This window comes from Anoplopoma fimbria, chromosome 3, assembly GCF_027596085.1.
Source record: "Anoplopoma fimbria isolate UVic2021 breed Golden Eagle Sablefish chromosome 3, Afim_UVic_2022, whole genome shotgun sequence".
Lineage (NCBI taxonomy): Eukaryota > Metazoa > Chordata > Actinopteri > Perciformes > Anoplopomatidae > Anoplopoma > Anoplopoma fimbria.
Genome location: NC_072451.1, coordinates 17,040,341 through 17,059,351, shown reverse-complemented (window position 1 = coordinate 17,059,351; position 19,011 = coordinate 17,040,341). Strand labels below are relative to the sequence as shown.

The window sequence follows — 19,011 nt, the reverse complement described above, 5'->3', positions numbered from 1 at the left end:
AATCTGGAGTGATACAATCTTGGCTGAGCAGATCAAAATAAAGATGTGACACCCAAAACTGAATCAGCACAGAATACTATTTGATCACTCATAAGTGGTCAAAGGTTGACAACATGGTCTCTATTCAAGGTGTTTTTTTCTGCAATTTGAATATTCCACACAAATCCTACTAAAGATCCACTCTGACATCCAGTGTGAGCTGTCACCAGTCTCAACTGGAGCTTGACACAATCTGTATTTCTAAACAATTAATAACTAAATAAATAATATAATAACCTAACCTGTGTGGGTGAAAACGTTTGAGCCCATTGTGTGAAAATTTAAAAAAAACCATTTCATTTTAAAAACATCTGAAACACAACAAACAGAACACAATCTGATATCACAAAAGTTCTATAAAAGCTTACTTTACAAGGAACTTATGCACAATAGAAAAATGATTGAGCCATTTGCTGTGGTGGGTTTCGATGTGTGTATTGGTGGTAGGGTGTGTGTGTGCCTGCCCTTTTTACCTCCTCTCAGAGAGCCGATTGGCTCTCTGAGAGGAGACTCCTCTTTACAAACCCAATGCTGCTGTGACTGGAGGGACACACAAAATCAACAAGCCACCTGCCAACGGACCTGAACCGGTTCAAAGCTGTCCTCCGGTTCAAAGCTGTCTTCACTATTATGTAAGGGTCAAGTGCTGTGAATCCAATCCATCAATGACTCACAAAATCAGTGGTGGATCCAAACTGTAACAAAAGTTCCAACACCAATGAGTCTATGTGTTGGCCTGACTTTTCCTAAAAATCAAACACTGATCTGGGAAAAGATTTTAAATATCTTACACACACAATTGACATTTGAAGTGTGTACCTTTTTTGGCTGGATAACAAAATAATGAACCGTTATTTGTATCGTATATTTCCACATACAGTCTCTGCCAAATGGGTAAAAGGACTATCTGCTCAAGATATTTAAATTATTTCTAGTTTTGAAGGTTAATTGTTAGTGCTATTTTCATAAGTTAAAAAAAAACACAAATCATATATTACATTGCATTACATCACAGTCATTTAGCAGACGCTTTTATCCAAAATAAAATAAAACTTCTTTATTTCTTATACTAGGCCTAATACTTGTTTTGCCATTGTGTCCTTTATTACCAGCCCTGAAGTCAAGGGCAGGGTTGGTCGTGAGGCACACCGCCCCGTGGCCAACAGGTCAAAGACCTGTTTGTTTATAAATATTCACCAAAAACTCACAGTCAGGTTCAGTCACTCCGTCTGTCGGTGGTGATCCCACTCAGTGCAGGCTTCTCAGGAACTACCAGACCACCCGTGATGCAGCGGGCTTTGTTCAGCCGGAGCGCGCTGCTCGCCCAGCAGGCAGCAGCAGCCCTCGACAGTCCTCTTCTCCAGCGGCTGGACCGCTCCATGTCCTCCGTCACCATCCCGCCGCCAGCATGCATGCTCCGGCCGTTGGAAGCTCCACTGCGTTACCTGTTCGGACCGGGACCCTCAAACGTTCCTCCACGTATCTTATCTGCACAGGCCAGGCCGATAATTGGTCACCTGCATCCAGAAATGTATGAGGTAAACGCTTTGATTGATCCTCGAACTCTGAAAGACTAAGTTATAGTATATAATCAATTCACAATCAGGCCTGCTTTAAGGTGAGAATGAGCAGGTTTACTCAATGCTGAACTTGAGTACAATGTTGAGTCGCGGGTGCGTTTTGTGGACATTGGAGAAGTTTTCCTCCATGGTTTTCTTTTAGAAATCCCCATAGGTTTAGGAAAAGACGTGGTTTGGGTCAAAATATTTGGAAAACCGAATTATTAGGCTTATTTTATTGACACATTTAACATTGTGGTATTCTCATCCGGTAGAGTATAATTGGTTGAATATGTTTTCAACACTGAAATGTCGGTTTTATCAGACCAAATTCAATTTGAAAGTATGTTGTGGTACACCAATATTTCATGTTGACAATTACATTTTCCATTTTTTTCCCCAGATCTCATTACAAATAGAACAAATAAATATTTGCATGGGATCAAGAACTAGTAGTTGTGCGTAATTGCGCATATTGTGCCCACTTACTCAAATCACTGAAAGTAATTGGCGACAATACCGTGACAGATTAGGCTAAACATTGTGTTTCTTAGATCATGAATGACATCAAGCGAGGGATCCAGTACATCTTTCAGACAGAGAACAACATGACCATAGCTATGAGTGGCTCCGGGCACGCGGCCATGGAGTGTGCAGTGTTCAACACGGTGGAGCCCGGAGAGAGCGTGCTCGTTGCCATTAACGGAATCTGGGGAGAGCGCGTTGCAGAAATTGCCGAAAGAATGGGTACGTCTTTACGCACGGTTTTACGCACTCATCCATTGGGTCTCCAAAGAAGATACACGACTGCATTTACACTGATTGTTTATTCTCTCTCTATGTCCGTCTGTCTGTCTGTAGGTGCCAATGTACATAGAATGGTAAAAGCACCTGGAGGATATTTCAGCAATAAGGAAATTGAACAGGTAGGCACAGTGTATCTGAGGCAGCCCATCACTTACTAAAGCTACAAAACATTCTATTAGCCCACATTTGAGATTAAACACTTGTTGTAGTAGTTGTTGTTTTTTTTCTCTGTCTGTAAATATAATATTTCAGTTATTGTTGTTTTTTTCTACTGTTTTTTATTGCTTATTTATAATACTTGTTTTATTTTATTTTTATTTTTTATTTCTTTATTTTTTTATTCTTAGCTTGTCTTCTTCTACTATGTCTCTTGTGTGCACTTTACTCTACGCTGTTGTAAGTCTGCAAATTTCCCCGCTGCGGGACTAATAAAGGATTATCTTATCTTATCTTATCTTATCTTGTTTTTGTTTTTTTTACCATTTTCTCTAGGCTGTAGAAAAACACAAGCCTGTCCTGTTTTTCCTCACACATGGAGAGTCTTCCGCTGGCCTCTGTCACCCAGTAGACGGCATTGGAGATATCTGCAGAAAGTGAGCTTCCTAATGTGGCCTAAAACATTACATACAAAACGGTTTTATGTGACCTCCAAATATCATGTCATATTTCTCACTGTTGTCATATCTCCTGCAGACATAACTGCCTCTTCCTGGTTGACACGGTTGCATCTCTTGGTGCAACGCCAATTTTCATGGACAAACAAAGTAAGGCAATGATAAACAATGGATTTAATTCTGTTACAAGCTACCATGTGCTTGCTTGTGTGATCTCACCTGTCTTTCATTGTGCTCCTAGATATCGACATCCTCTACAGTGGTTCTCAGAAGGCTCTGAATGCGCCTCCTGGCACAGCACCCATTTCCTTCAATGAGAGAGCATGGTGAGGACGGACCTTTGCAAGCATATTTTCATGTATGAGTCCTAAAGTGTAACATAAAAAGGACACCAAGCAAGCATCTGTTTGACTCTCTGTAACCCCTCACAGCCACAAGATGTTTAACCGGAAAACAAAGCCAGTATCCTACCTCTTTGATATGACGCATTTGTCGAACTACTGGGGTTGTGATGGCCAACCAGCAAGACTGTAAGTCCAATACACCCAACTGGTTACATCCTTAATCTCATCATACCACATTAACCATATTTTTAACTCGAATGGGAGATAACAAAAAAATTGGTTTTAGATTGTTTATCACTATTATTAAAAATGTTATAATTATACATTTTGAACTTTTGGGGTGTCATTGTTGGTTATAGGTACCACCACACCGGTCCAGTGTCTGGATTCTTCGCCCTGAGAGAGGGTCTGGCAATTGTTGCTGAGAAGGTAAAAGAAAATTTCGACACATTTTGTAGTTATGTTATTTAAATAAACTCCCAACTTGTCGAGATACTAAAACATACAAATTGTGGGCCGTGCTTAATTATGCTGATCATTTTTATTGGCAGCAATATAACAACTTCATTGTCCAACACATCATTACATCTCAAGTCGGAAGAAGCAGTGTTTTTATTATGCTAGAAAATGGAGATAGCTCTTTGAATATGCCTCTCATAGTGCAGTAGTTTTGACTTGGCAGTATTGCCATAGTCCCCTTCTAAATTCTTGTGTGATTCTCACATAACTCTGCCAATCTTTGTCTCCCTCTAGGGGCTGGAGGAGTCCTGGAAGAAACACAGGGAGGTGGCATCCTACCTGTACAGAGGACTGGAGGATTTGGGCCTCAAGCTCTTCATCCCTGAACGGGTAAGGTGGACACCAAACAAACCGCAGGCTGGACGTTTTGTGCAGCAGGACAACAAAGAGCGTATCTGCAAGGAGATAAAACAAAAAGAATAAACAACACTGAACAAGAATTTACATTTGACATAAAAATAATCAGCATTACTGACTTTAGCCCTGTATATATAATATCTGTTTGAAACAGAAGTGTTTGTGTTGCACTAGAAGCCATCAGAGTTATTATGACAGCACTATGTTGCCCTGTTGTGACCACTAACTTTGACATGTCCTGCAGGACTTAAGGCTTCCCTCTGTCACCACCATCGCCATTCCTGAGGGCTACAACTGGAGGGAGTTGCTGGCCTACATCATGAAACACCACCAGATGGAGATGACCGGAGGCCTAGGCCCTTCCATTGGCATGGTTGGTTTATGCTATTCCGCTCTGTACAGTAGACAAACTATGGCTTTAACTTTGTGGTCATGGTCATCAGCAGATCGTTATGGTAGCTATTCTAGATGTTGCCATTGGTCTCAGCATCTTTACAGCAGAAGGTTATTTTTTTTAAATGAAATAATTTCCCCTAAAATAAACACTGAACAAAGAGAAATAGTCCTGGATAGAATAATGTGTTGCCATAAGGAATAATTGTCATCTTCATTGCCTCAATACCAACTCACATCTTGATTTAAATGCACTAAAAATATAGACATCATTTCACATCTTGTCTAAAATGTACTAATTAAACCAGACATCAAATTAGCAAGAGCCATGTCATTGTTGTGGTGTCTAAACATCTTTCTGCATCTTGCCGCCCAGTCGATGCTGGCTCTGATGTACTGTACTCTCCCACTCTTTTTTCATTAGGTGATGAGGATCGGATTGATGGGATACAACTGCGAGAAGACTAATGCTGACATGGCACTGCATGCCCTGGCAGATGCTCTCAAGAACTGCAAAAAGAGCAAGGTTTAAGAGACCCGATTCCATGGCCACTCGATCTGTGCTCATTCATTAGGGAATAAAAAAGTAAATATTCAGTGTCCCCACATGATGGATATCTGGGATAAGTAGGATAGTTTTGAAATTAAGGAACAGATATTATCTATGGTCCATGCTGAGGCTACTGAAAGATGTCAATAAAGTGTGCTTTAATTTATCAAACACTCCTCCTGCCTCAATGTGTGAAAATTGTAAGAAAGAATTTGAGAAATAGCTCAAAAATTCTATAAATGTGTATAAATGTGTCTGAACTACATTTCCCAAGATTCCCTATCGTGATGGTCGTATATAGATCTACGTCATATTACACTGACGCAGCTGAACTATTCATTTAGTGGCATTTCATCTTGTAGCTCGGTTTGATTTAATGTATTAATTACATTACAGTCATTTAGCAGACGCTTTTATCCTCGCTTGCCTGCAGTTTGGTTTATTAATGGCGTGTCCAGTCAATCACACAGGTAGGATGATGGTTACATTTTAAATGAAAGGTTAATCAATGTCAAATGTTCTAGCTACAATGTCGTTAATTTAGTTAATTTATGCCGACGTCACTCATAAAGCATGTAGTAGCTTTTGGCTTAATCATTTACTGAAGGGATCAATGTGCAAATGTGTAGTATGTTCTCATTATACACACGTTTTTACATCCAACTGAAGCCTCCCGTTGAAATCTATGGCAAGCTTTTCCCAGGTGTATTAGCTTAGTCTGCCTTTCTGGAATTAACATGCAGATAGTTTGAAAACGCTTGCCATTTTTGAGCCAACTTTGAAAACGAAAGTAACTGTGCTAACGTTAGTGCCCTGATGGCAAGACAAATTGCAACTACCGCATGTTATGACTTTTGAATGTTAGAGAATGCTGCTTATGTTTGTGATCAGCTAATCGATACTGAAATGTGGCCGTGATAACTGCGGCTTGTTTGCACAGTTTTTTTATGTTTATCTGAGTGCGATGAAAAACAGTCACCTTCCTATTTACATGCAGAGACGTCTTCTTCTGGTTTCTGCAAAATGTCGACCAAACCGTGACGTTACTGCCACCCACTGTCCCAAGTAGAGAGAGGCAACCATGGAGCAATTTCATTTAAACCCTCCCTTGCCTCGATTCACCATCCCATTTATGTATGCCGAAGTGACAAATATGAAGCATTAACGCACAGTTTATTTTCTTTATTTTGAGAATTACAAGCCACAACAACATTAATAATATGGCCTCCCCATGGGGGTTGGACAGCTGTAAACACACTTGGCACTAAAATAAATCTGGAGTGATACAATCTTGGCTGAGCAGATCAAAATAAAGATGTGACACCCAAAACTGAATCAGCACAGAATACTATTTGATCACTCAGAAGTGGTCAAAGGTTGACAACATGGTCTCTATTCAAGGTGTTTTTTTCTGCAATTTGAATATTCCACACAAATCCTACTAAAGATCCAGTTATTTAATAAGTTATTTAATCCTGAGAATAAGTTATTTAATCCTGAGGCAATTTTTTGATAATAAGGAAATTAATGATAATAATGAACTTGATTTCTATATCACATTTCATGCAACACAAACTGCTTATCATAAAAGTGAATAACTCTGATGACTGTGATATGTTCAGTTACACTTTATTCAGAATACAATCAAATCAATTTAAATTAAATTAAAGAAAAGACTAGATTACTAAATATGATAATAAAACAACTTTGGGGAGAAAAACATAAAGATGTGTGATTTTGTATTTTCTTTCATTCAATTAAATGAACAAATTTTGCCTCAGAAGGATTTACAAGCTGTACAACATACGGCATCCTCTGTCCTTGGACCATGGCAACGGAAAAGGAAAAACTCCCCCTGAAAAAACTTTAATGGGGAAACAAGGAAGAAACCTCAGGGAGAGAAAAATGAAAAGGGACTCTTCTCCCAGAATGGGCAGATGTGCATCAAAGTGTCCTTTTGAGGTGGCCAGCTTCTTAGATTATACCTGTCCTGTTTTGTCTGGCTATGTTTGTACTCAGCTCTCTCTTGCAAAATATGTCTTGATCGCTATGAGATCACCTGATCAAATACAGGTTATATATACATATTTAAGAGAATAAGCTTTTTTCAACTGAAGACTTTTTTTTGACCTGTCACAGTTGGAAAAAGCATTCCAATTATCAAATTAAATGGGCTTAGCTCCATTTAGCTGCTTCAGTTTCAAGGTCCTGGTATTCTGTGTGCTGACTCACTGTCATGACTCATTGGACTATAACAGAGTCATTGCTAATGTTATGAATAACACCTATTGGTTAATTGAGAGAAATGCTTTTAAATTAAAAAGTTCCCCATTGTCCACTTTTAAACTCATATTAATTGTCAAGTCAGTTGACTCATACATTTTTTTGTCACATGATTAAAGATATATATTTATTTTGACCATTGTTTATTCCAAATTATATAATATTATCTTTTATTTAACACAACATTCAAACTTCCTGTTAATGTTGAGTAATATCAGTGTATTCGAATCAAATCAAGTTTGTGCTATATCACCCATCATCGCCTCTAGGGCTGTAATCAACCAAAGAAATTCTTGGTCGACTGAAACCCTGAAATTTCGACTAAAAATCGACTAATGGGGGGGGGGGGGGGGGGCATCACGTGCATCTGCGCAATATAATAGCCCATGATTACCGAAAATATATACTGATATCAGCACAAGAAGGCAATTAAACACAAAAGGCAATTCAGGGGAAATTATCTTTATTAAACATCCCAGATCATGTACCAAAAATAAAGCAAAGGCTCAAAACAATAGCCTACAAACAGTGGGCACGGCGCAATTGCGCATTAGTGTGGTCTGGGTGTATCGGAGGGATCCTGCCGTTTTTGCGGGCGGGTGCGCCTGCAGTTATAAAACGAATAAACGATTATTAGACTAAAATATTGAAATATGTTTAATATGATATTAATAGGCTATAATATTGAAATATTACCGTTTTTAGATGATACGCCATGTTTGTAGTCGAGCTGTGATATGCAAACTGTTGTTTGCAAATTTTACATTCGACTTTTTTCCCGCCATTTATTTTGGAAATATTCTGCCACACTGCCGATGTCTTTGACATGGATGGTAGAGGAGGAGGACTCAAATGAAACTTAAATGAAACGCTCAAAATAAAAATAAATATTCAGCAATTAAACCACCGGACGTTGAATAACATGGACCTTCTTCAATCTACCTGTCTCTAGTGGGTTGGGCTAATCCAAAATAGTGAAAACAAGGGGGGTGTTCTCTGAAGACAGGCTGTTTTCTGTGAAACAGGGCTCTGAAAACACCCCCATTAGCACTTGGTACTTTCCTCCTGATGACGACTTTATGAAATTAACACGGCAAAAAATCGACCAATCAGAATTTTGGTCGACCCAGAACGTATCGACCAATAAGTCGACCAGTCGACTAGGACTTTACAGCCCTAATCGCCTCATATTAAATTCCTTTCCTCTGTTTTCATGACAGTGCAGCATAAACTGTTTGTGTGTTTTACCATCAGCGGAGTTGAACCCAGCCATCCTCCATCTAGACTGGCTGCTGGGTACCTGGGAGTCAGATGAACCTGGAGAGGGCTGTTTTCCTACCATTAAACCTTTCCGCTACACAGAGACACTGACCTTCAGCCACGTGGGACAACCAGTCATCAACTTCATGTAGGTGAATTTGTGATCAGTGGGAAAATTGCATCATCAATCTTCAGTTGATTCCTTGCTGTTACTGTGTCTGACAGGTTCAATGCCTTCCATGCAGAGACCAAGAAGCCTCTTCACAGGGAGTGTGGCTTCATCCGGATGCAGCCAGGATCCAACAGAGTGGCGTTCATCATCGCACAGAACTCAGGTAGTTACATACACACATACCGTGTATGTAACTACCCTCGTTTCTGCTGACCAGGCTCCTGCTGTTATTTGGTCATTTTGAAAGGAACATTCCAGATGTGGAGAAGCTGGGAGTTCTTTGAGGGAAACAGCCGCTTAACTTGGATATACGAAATGTATCTCACATTTGAAGTCGGCATGCATTATATTAGATGTGATTCAGGGCCATAGTGATATTCCAGACATGATGCAGAAACATGAATTGGCAATTACACACCTCTCTATGTTTGTTCGTCTCATTTCTTTGCTGTTTTTCATTTTGCATTAGGTAATACATTATTCTCAAAAATGTACAGTACAATTTCCGATGTAAAATTAAGAACTTATTCCTATGAAAAGATATAGATAATCGGTATAAAACTAAATTGGTATTAAATTGGGTATAAACGTTTTTTAATGGCTAACTGTCTTGTCTACACAAATACACACACACTTCCCATTTATGTTTTGAGACCAGTGTGTCTTTGTGTGCAGGTCTGGTGGAGATTGAGGAGGGAGAGCTGACACAGCAGCAGCTGAACCTGCAGAGCCAGGCGATGGCAAGAATCTCTTTTGCCAGAGAGCCGCATGTACAAAAGGTAAAACTAACGTTATAATGCATCATGCACTCATTTTTGATATAAAAAAAATGAAATCAGTGTTACAATTCTGCCCACATACTTATTTTAATCAATGAAATATATTTTTTGCTCTTTTTGTGTTGGTGACCTTGCGTGTTCTCTTCCATCTCTCAGATTTCTAGAGTGATTCAGCTCCGACCAGATGGGAGGCTGGAGCAGACAGTTTCCATGGCAACAGACAACCAACCACTGATGCAGCACTTGCACATCACCTACCGTCGGCAGGCTTCTTTTACTTGAAGCACTTCGGTCAGGAAAGATAAATGTTGACCAAATAAGCTGACACGATCAATAATCAGGGTTTAGTCTGATAATCATATAAACGTTTGAGTTATGGCGTACATTAATACAATACATACAGTAATAAATGTGTGTTGTTTAAGGCACCACAAATGTAGAGTTAATGTTACTGTCAAATTCAAAAGTTAAAGGGCCCTGTGGAGTTTTGTGTAAACAAACATAATGTTTACGTTCAGCTTTACTCTCCAAAAGGTGATTGTTCACATCCATGTTTACTAGCAAACTTCTTCTCTGCCTTTGCTTGCATATTTCTATATGTCTTGGCATTTTACCACCACCTGTTAGTCAAAGGAATAGAGTGAAACTACTACTACTGGTCTAAAACTCCACAGCGAACCTTTACATTTTAGGGCTTTGCTTTAGTATGGGTGCTTGCCTTATCTTAATATTTATTGTCTGGATATTTCTTCTTGGAGCTGTAAAGCTTATAAAGCACTGATGACTTAATGTTAAGAAAATTGTCCTTATCTCTATTTTATTGCACTATTTTAAGATTGAGGGCTCAATCAACTGCTGTATTACTGGGGTCAATGAACAGTGTTTGAGTGTGAAATTCAGAGTTGTTGTTGTACTGGGTGTTTCAAGGTTTTCATAACGTGTCTCAGCAGGATGTCCAAGATTGATTTGTCTTTTAGTAGACAGGTTCATAAACAAGTAGATGTACTTATACCGGCTGTAAAAAGAAAAATGTAATTTATTTCAGCTATTTTTGTTCAACTTTGTCTTCATTCATTTTAGTCTTAATGTTTAAGCTTCCTGTTCTGTCCCTATAGATTTATGTATACGTTTTAAACATGACTTATGTTACTGATGCTTTTCTGCATCACAGTGTTATAACATCAACTCTAGGATTCTGAATGAGGGGGAAGATGTTGGCTATGACATGCAACAAAGAATCCGCTTTAAGCCCCCGTGTCAGATCAGTGGGATTAAGTATCATAAAAGAATCAACACAATAAATTCACGTGAAGATTTTAGGTTTATTATGGATTACAAAAAAAACGTTCAGACACACATTTATAAATTAACACTGTGAAAGTGACAACCATCAAACATATCACACCATCATCCCGAAGAGTTGTTGTCTTTATACTGTAGTGGCTTCAATTGTTAAAGTCATAATCAAAATAAAAAATATAAAACAAATATGGATAAGAATATTTACAGATTTACAAAAAGGATTTCAATTTCACCAACTAATATGGATTCGTTTTAGCACCGTTCTTCTTTGGCCAAAAATAAGACCCACCATTTCTTGGTCAATGGTGTCTAAAATTGCAGCAGAAAGTTTCATCGTATTCGGGAAGAGACACTGCTTGTGCTGTCATGGTGACGTAATAGTGTTAATCAAGCAGTTGAAACACCTTCACATCACCATGTGATGACAGTCCTTTTCAGACTCTGAGAACTCACCAGACCCAGCCAGCTGAGTGTCAATTTGTATTACAAACGTGGCTTTCTCTTTCATTTACCGAGACGAACATCAAATCAAAGCATCGAACAGTTTCTCTGAGGAGTGCAACCTGAACACCATCACACACATTACAGCTACAAAGCCAGCTTTTCTGCACCGGTGTAAGCAGTGCCCCAGTATGTAGAGGAGGTGGAGTGACACAGACTTGTTTCATGGCATTTATGCTCTTAAATATCACAGTGACTACTCTTTGGATGAAGGTAATCACTTATCCGACACTGAGATGACACAAACACGATGCTGATGAAACATTTGTTGATGGCCATTCAGCGCTGGCAGGCACAGCGACCATTTCCACTCCATCCATTATTATTATTGACAAGTCTGAGATATAATCTCATATCATTCATTGATGAGGACTCCAGTGCCCTCAGTGTGTGCTCATTCATTGCTCCTTCATGATGTAGACGTACACTGTAGTGAGGAAATACTTCAGGGACTCTATGACGGACGACAGCCAGTGGTGCTCAGGGGTCAGATCCTTCTTCAACACACATTTTGTGATCTCCGCCTGATACAAGGAGAGTGATATTTTAAATTAGACTACAATGAAACATAAAAAAATGAATTTAATGGGTTTTTTATGCCAAATAAAAATATCATTCAATGAAAAAGTTGCACTTTTCAGGGAAAAAAGTGTTTGTTTCCACAAAACAGATTCAGGGAAGTGCTTTAGCAGGTAAAATATTAAAATGTTAACAATCTTAGTTAGCGTGTTAGCATGCTTACATCTGATTGTGAACTCTAAACGCAAAGTCCAGGTGACGCTGATCAGAATGGCATTAATTTTGAAGGTATTGGTATTGACAATACTTTGGTTTATGGCCAAGTATTTGGCATTCACTCTGAGGGGGACATGAATATCTGTACCAAACTTTATGCCAAAGTTATTCTTTCCCCCATTTTTTGGGGTTAAGTGCTACACCCGAAAATGTATTTTTGCTATCTTTTAACCAAGAGAGGGCCTCAGAGTCAAACATTACCACTGCAAATCTTTGCATCAGATCAGCCAACAGGAAACAACAGTATGTGATTTACATATTACATGCAACTCCCCTCTAACTCTGATTATCAGAGCTGACGTACACAAACTGAGCTCTCATCCATAAACAAGATAAAGTAATTAGTCATGTATCTTTGGTAGAAGTGATGTAGAAGAACAGAAAGTTGCAAGTTTTAATCTCCAGATTTTTTCCCCTCTTGCTGTAAACTCAGGGATACTAATCATGCAGAAGCGTTAGTCATATAGAAATCAGAGAAGAAAGATACATGAGAAACGTTATTTAGTAAGTTTATATGGAGAAAGTTCACTAAAATAAAAACGTCACATACCCATCCTCCCCGTCTCTTCAGCCAATGAACCAGAAACTTGCGGACAAACTGTCCCAGGCTGTCCACTAAGATGTGAACGGTGGTTGGATGACCCTGTCTGACACAATCCACTGCAAGGGCTCCGGCTACTGCAAACATGGATACCACCTTACCCCATGTGATACCTACAGTGAGAAAAAACAGACATCACCTGGTTACGTTTCATGTCTTCTTTATCTACATCTATGGATGGATGTTCATCATCAATGTATTGTTTAAAACATGTCTGGATGGGATCTTTACGCTCCAGCAATTCCAGAAAAAACTCCTTTTGCTGTTCTCGTAAATATTCACATATTCTGTGACCTGGCACCCAGCGTGTGGGGCAGTCGGTGGACCTTGAACTGAAATAAACTGTAAATACCAGCTTTAAGTCAACAAACCAGTGCATTTGTGTTACTGTAGCTGATAAGATGTCTTAGCAAGCAGTTCTAAATTAAAGAGTGTGAGATTGTGTTGCTTTCCCCTGGAGGTGGGTGAACACTGACACAGTTTCTAGTGTGGAGAGGTCAACAAGTTCAGAAAAAGATTTTGCATTTACCACCAGGAAGCAGAGTCATAAAGCTCCTTCCAAGTGGAACAATCCAGTCTGACAATTGATGGCATCCAGCCATTTCTAGGTTCAGTTTCCAGGGCAGCAGGGACTGTTATAACAGCCGTCAGTGATGCAGCAGGGCCTAATGGCATTAGCCGCCTTAGGCCAGCTCACATTGTCATGGCTGACCTACAGCGTCTGACTGTGGCTATAAGTGGGATAGAGCGAGCTCTGGGCAAGCTTAAATGAGATAACTGTCCATGGAAGCTGTCAAAGCACGTCACATCTCACTCCTTACTGAGAAGCAGGCCAAGAATAGAGACAAGATTGTCAGGGATAAAGCTGGAGAAGAGGAGGCGGAAAGACGAGGAACAGAAGTGGGAGGCAGGAGAAGATAGATGGAGGAGAGACAAGTCATGTTGATTTTACTGAGATAGACCGCAGTACAGATGGCAGCTAAAACGTTTCTAAAAAAAAATATGTGCTTATGATACATAGATTCCCTGGACTTATCATTCCTTTGTGGTCATGTTAAGTACTTGGAGGCATAATGACGAAGAACAGAAACCTAAATAGGTTGTTATAAAACTAATTCCGGGCAGCAGGGAAAAACAAACTTGGATGCATTCTTCTATTTATATCCAGGTTTCAACCCGTCCCAGAAGGCTGGGGCAGCCTGGGTTCACCAGTTTGTTATTCTTCAGGAGGAATCCCACGCCGTTTACAGAAATACATCCTTGTGACGCCAAATGAGCACAAGTTTATTCAGAACACAGGCAAGAAAATTCCATTTAGCAAATCCATTTTTGATCTTCCCTTGAAACATGAAGAGGTTGAGTTGCTCATCACACTGAGGCCAGACCATCTAATCTCCCCCACGGGCTCATACTGAGGACATACCACTCTTTTTATTTGGATAATGCAGTATTGCTTTGAATTGTGTACAAAGCAGATCTGTTGTCAAGGCAACCTGAACAAGTCCAAGAGCCAGCACAAACAGTTCAACATCTACAGTAATCAGACAGACAAAAGTCCTCTCTCAAGACCAAGATTGAACATAGATTTGACCAGAAACTATTTCAGACTTACTTTCTGTGTTATTTTATCTATTCACAGTTAACACAGGACAATGTGACATGAACAGGAAAACAGAGATCTCTTCGGAGGTAGTGGGCATAGTGAAAATCAAAGTTTGGTATAGTTACTGTGACTCAACTTACAAAGACATAATCGTTACCTTACACTACTATATAGCACATCCCTGATATTAGACCAATAACCATTAGAAATTACAGCAAGTTTGGTTGCACTTTCCCTCACCTTTCCCAGACTGCGGTGATAAATCTCGAACATGTCACACCTTTATTATTCATCAAAATAAAACACACCCCAGACTCCAACAAGACTAACCACACCATCGACGCTGCAGCATGCTGACATTTAGCAGCTATAACGTTTGCCATGTTAGTCATGGTGTTAGTATGCTAACATTTGCTAATTTGCAATAGACTTCTGGCATTGTCAAAGGTTTTACAGGTTAATACCAAAGTATTGGATAAGTTATTCTAATAAGGGATCACCAAAGGGATTTCAATTGATCCTATCGGGACACAAATTTCATAGCAATCCATCAAAAAGTTGTCAAGACAAACCCAGAAATGATGTTGCTAGAGGTTATGTCAGGGGATCAGTGTCAAGAGGATTCATTCTCTCAGGGAAAACCATGAATGTCTGAACCACATTTCATCTCAATCCATCAGTTAGTCAACAAAAGTGGAATACCAACTAAACGACAGGCTGACATCAATGACCCCAGAGTGACGCGTTAGCGTGGACACAAAGTTTTAGAACGCCCAACAATGTCTGCAAACAACAATTCCAAAAGACCTAAACAGCCTTGGTCACAACAAAGTACTTTAAGGGCTATACCAAGTCCAGTTAAAAAAAAAAAAACCTACAACATGACATTGAGACCTGATTCATGACCAAGAGCAGGCAGAAGCGGGGGAAGCGGATATTGCTAGGCCTAGATTCAAAGACAAAAAAGTAGAAGAAAATCTATTTGTTCTAATATTCAGGCAATACACTTTGATATACAATGTAAATCAATACATTAATTAGTTTTCTAAACTTAGTGACTGTGGGAGTGTCACTGCACCTACTTATGATTCACACCTACTCACTCTCACTGTAAGAACCTCTCAGCCAAAAGAGCCTGCTGGAAACTGCAGACTCACACCTGTTTAATGACAGTGAAGGCCTTCATCAGTAGTGGGAGACATTGTGGAAGTGTGAATCACTTCCGATGCCGGCCAAAGACCACAGGTTTAGTTATAGCATACAGGATGCTACATAATCAGCAGCAACAGCCGTGTACCTGTTGAGAAGATCTCTGTTGCCACACCGATGAAGGCATCTGAAACCATGTTCTCCATGGCAACAGAGATGTTGAGCTGCCGTGCCACGTTCCTGTACAAACTGGGCTGTATACACTCCAGCTCGTCGCCTAGGTAACAGAGGGAGAGCACAGACAGAAAGAGAGAAGATTTAAGTCTGTTTCGAGGACCACAGTTTAAACTAATTATTTAAAGGTGTACAGTACAACCATTCAACTGGCTCAAACTGTTTACTCTGTTCTGCTGGTGGAGGGTCACTCAAATGTTTAAAGTAAAGAATGTTTATTTCTGAAAGAGACGCTGGGCACTTTAGCTGCTGTGTTAAGTGAGTCAAGTCCTCCAGATATAATCACTTGGTTCAAGCCACACACACACACACACACACACACACACACACACACACACACACACACACACACACACACACACACACACACACACACACACACACACACACACACACACACACACACACACACACACACACACACACACACACACGATCCTTAACTCATTGTCTGAGCCAAGCTCATCATAGCTTGAACTGTACAGCATGTAGTGCAGCATGTGGAAATCAGTCAGGTCTAGTTTCTTAGGTCTCATATGATCAATAACCTCTTCCAGCTCTGTTGAGTCATCTCAGCCTTCAGCCTACTATCATCTAAAAGTAGATTAGCAACTCTGATTTTTAAACCCAAGAGCAGTGATCATTTCACCGTCACAGCAGGCAGCTCTCAGCTTCCAGCTGAAGTGGATATTAAAGAATTTATTGATTATTTTGAAATGATTAATTTATCAATCCGTGTTCCATTCCTGAATAGAGAACTGAAAAAGTATTTAAAAACCCATGGAATTAGCAACCTTTTCTCAAATCCAACACTTTGAATGATTTGAACTGAACATTAGTCCTGGTCCTCTAGTTGTATTGTATGTTAATACATCCACCAAGGAGGTATCTTTTCAGACCCACTTGATCAAGCTGATTTAAAAAATATAGATAATATTATGAAATGGGGAAAATATTCTCTTGAAATTCCCATTCTCAATAAATCAAAAACATCTGGCACACATTTCATCTTTGTCTTTCACTAAATGTATTTTAAGACCCAAATGAAAGAACAAAGCATCCAGAGCAGATTAAAACAAGTCACACACACCATGAACCATGACCATGAACCACCATGTCCTCTGACTGAGACCTTAACTGGATCATCTCTCTTCTGTCTATACGTGGTATAAATATATATATATATAATAATATAAAAAAAATTATAAAAACACCGCCAAAATACTTGAAAATCAAGTCTAAGGACTGTGCATTGTTTGCTGTGTTATGCACTTCGGCTCCAGTTAAAATAAATTTGTAAAAACCAATGTGGCCTATTCATCTTATTTCATCTATCCTCTCCTGAGTGTGTAGATAAAAGTACACAAGGAAACAACAATCATGGCCATTATTTAACTCACTTTACAGTTCACTGTTTTGTAAGACTTGACAGTTCGTCAGGTTGCTCTTACCAAGACAGAGAAGCACCAAAGACACCTCAGCGAGCGCTGCATTTGAGGGAGAGAGGTGGAGTTCAGTTTTGGACCATCCCAGTCCATTCTGGTTGAGTCTGGACAGTATGTAGTCTCTGCACAAGGCTTTAGACTGGGACACCAGCTCCTTCTCAGTCAACGATCGGTCAAACACATCCAGGACCTCCGCAGCAAACACAGAGGACCTCCGTAGGACCTCCATGTCCTTCTGCAGGGGGATCAGGGTCAGAGAGCGTCTGACCTCCTGGGATCAGCTGTGTCTCAGGGTATCCTCTCTTAATCCCAGAGGAACAAAGTTTAAAGATCAAGACAATATGGCAGCTGTGGAGGACAGAAAAAAACTTAATCAGAGGCAGCGAGGTTAGACTTGCATCCCTTAATCTTGAAATGTTTCTGTCACACAGGGTGAGAGACAAAGACCCTTCTAATCAACAAACTGGTGCAAACAACAGGTTATCATCTTGAGTGATTAAATACTTTTTTCTTTCCATTCAAAAGGACTTTGGGTGTAAATAGACACTGATAATCTAAATCACAGCACACACTTACATAAGATTATGATGGAGGCGTTATTGTTGTTGAGTCACATGGTGGGATAGTCAAGATATTGCTACATTTCTTTGATTATGCAACACCAAGCTGATACCACAAGATGGTAAAATAATTGTTAATTTGAGATAAAAAAAAAATGCATAAAGCATATTGTTTCCGTGCAACATTTAGTAACCTGTGAAAGAGTAGAATATTTAAGATATATTTTAGAATATAGGCTAGATGCATCTATATATTAGACTGCTGCAACGAAAGAACAAGCCACGCTTACCTTCAACGTTGTGTCCACATTGAGATGTCCCTGCTTCTGATATGAAAATTTGTGATTTTTTTTTTTTTTTTTTCTCCTATCAATTAATCAGAAAACCCTTCGAACAGCTCTCTGTAGAGTTCATCTGCCAAAAGAGCCCGAAAGCCACAGGGAACTCAGCCCGTCTGCTCTCAAAAAAGAAACTGTCTCAGATCATTAGCAAGCCACTAAAGCGAAGTTCTGCCTCTGGATTCATTTAAAGGAGAGCTCATGCTCCGCTCGGTCCACTTGTTCCCCCGGAAAGCACAGACTGAGCCGAGGGACGCTGTTAGAGGACGCCTACCTGTTGTTCCACCTTCCCATTGGCGCTCAGTGGGTGCGTTGGTTTCAGAGTCAGGAAAAGCCCGGAGGAGGAGTTTGACGCCTGCCTCCACGCAACTAAACAAGACAAGCCTCACTGCTGGGGACAGAGGCAGACAAATAAACTGCATCTGCATTTTCATTCACCAATCTGGACAGATTAAGACTGCACAATTCTCTGAAAGGACCCTTGTTTTGTCATATGTATTTTTTTTGTCATACATCGAGTCAGTCTTCAAACATTTCACATTTTTGTAATGTCAGTGAGTGAGTGAGAGGATGGGTGAATGGTGTTTCCCACAACGGGTGTATCCGATGATCTCACAGAATAACGTGTTCCTTGCTGAAACCCAAAGTGTCACACCTTTAATCCCTTGCAGAGCAGATAAATATAGGTGTCCAAATCGGAATTTAGAGTACTGAGACAAAGTTAAGTGGGCTTTATCATGCTCCATTAATGACTATTTTTTAATTATATCTAAATACAATACACGTCATCCCCTTGGGGCCCCATCG

General features: G+C 39.8%; 3 protein-coding genes across 3 annotated transcripts; 2 read left to right on the top strand and 1 right to left on the bottom strand.

Annotated features, from left to right (window-relative positions):
• Positions 1–1,241: 1,241 nt before the first annotated feature.
• agxtb (alanine--glyoxylate and serine--pyruvate aminotransferase b) lies at positions 1,242–5,358 on the top strand. The gene is made up of 11 exons (XM_054624701.1): positions 1,242–1,577; positions 2,153–2,345; positions 2,460–2,524; positions 2,898–2,998; positions 3,099–3,169; positions 3,261–3,345; positions 3,451–3,549; positions 3,723–3,792; positions 4,117–4,212; positions 4,484–4,612; positions 5,057–5,358. Exons 1-11 carry the CDS (start codon positions 1,326–1,328, stop codon positions 5,162–5,164), a joined length of 1,269 nt encoding a protein of 422 aa, XP_054480676.1. The 5' UTR covers positions 1,242–1,325; the 3' UTR covers positions 5,165–5,358.
• Positions 5,359–5,410: 52 nt separating this feature from the next.
• Positions 5,411–9,958, top strand: thap4 (THAP domain containing 4). Its single transcript, XM_054624725.1, has 5 exons — positions 5,411–5,652; positions 8,720–8,873; positions 8,951–9,060; positions 9,573–9,676; positions 9,833–9,958. Exons 1-5 carry the CDS (start codon positions 5,628–5,630, stop codon positions 9,956–9,958), a joined length of 519 nt encoding a protein of 172 aa, XP_054480700.1. The 5' UTR covers positions 5,411–5,627.
• A 1,919-nt stretch (positions 9,959–11,877) lies between these two features.
• On the bottom strand, positions 11,878–18,433 carry LOC129112557 (bcl-2-related ovarian killer protein homolog A-like). The gene is made up of 5 exons (XM_054624714.1): positions 18,157–18,433; positions 17,313–17,654; positions 15,776–15,904; positions 12,825–12,988; positions 11,878–12,003 (listed from the first exon to the last, which is right to left on the bottom strand). Exons 2-5 carry the CDS (start codon positions 17,533–17,535, stop codon positions 11,878–11,880), a joined length of 642 nt encoding a protein of 213 aa, XP_054480689.1. The 5' UTR covers positions 17,536–17,654; positions 18,157–18,433.
• Positions 18,434–19,011: the final 578 nt, after the last annotated feature.

Excerpts from the sequence above, each read along its gene's own strand:
- LOC129112557 (XM_054624714.1), bottom strand. The coding sequence starts at position 17,535 with ATGGAGGTCCTACGGAGGTCCTCTGTGTTTGCTGCGGAGGTCCTGGAT. Across the intron at positions 15,905-17,312 it reads TTTGGTGCTTCTCTGTCTTG|GCGACGAGCTGGAGTGTATA; the intron begins GTAAGAGCAACC and ends TCTGTTACCTAG. Across the intron at positions 12,004-12,824 it reads TGAAGAGACGGGGAGGATGG|GCGGAGATCACAAAATGTGT; the intron begins GTATGTGACGTT and ends TCCTTGTATCAG.
- agxtb (XM_054624701.1), top strand. The coding sequence starts at position 1,326 with ATGCAGCGGGCTTTGTTCAGCCGGAGCGCGCTGCTCGCCCAGCAGGCA. Across the intron at positions 2,999-3,098 it reads ATTGGAGATATCTGCAGAAA|ACATAACTGCCTCTTCCTGG; the intron begins GTGAGCTTCCTA and ends TATCTCCTGCAG. Across the intron at positions 3,550-3,722 it reads GATGGCCAACCAGCAAGACT|GTACCACCACACCGGTCCAG; the intron begins GTAAGTCCAATA and ends TGTTGGTTATAG.
- thap4 (XM_054624725.1), top strand. The coding sequence starts at position 5,628 with ATGGCGTGTCCAGTCAATCACACAG. Across the intron at positions 5,653-8,719 it reads GTGTCCAGTCAATCACACAG|CGGAGTTGAACCCAGCCATC; the intron begins GTAGGATGATGG and ends TTTTACCATCAG. Across the intron at positions 9,677-9,832 it reads GAGAGCCGCATGTACAAAAG|ATTTCTAGAGTGATTCAGCT; the intron begins GTAAAACTAACG and ends TCCATCTCTCAG.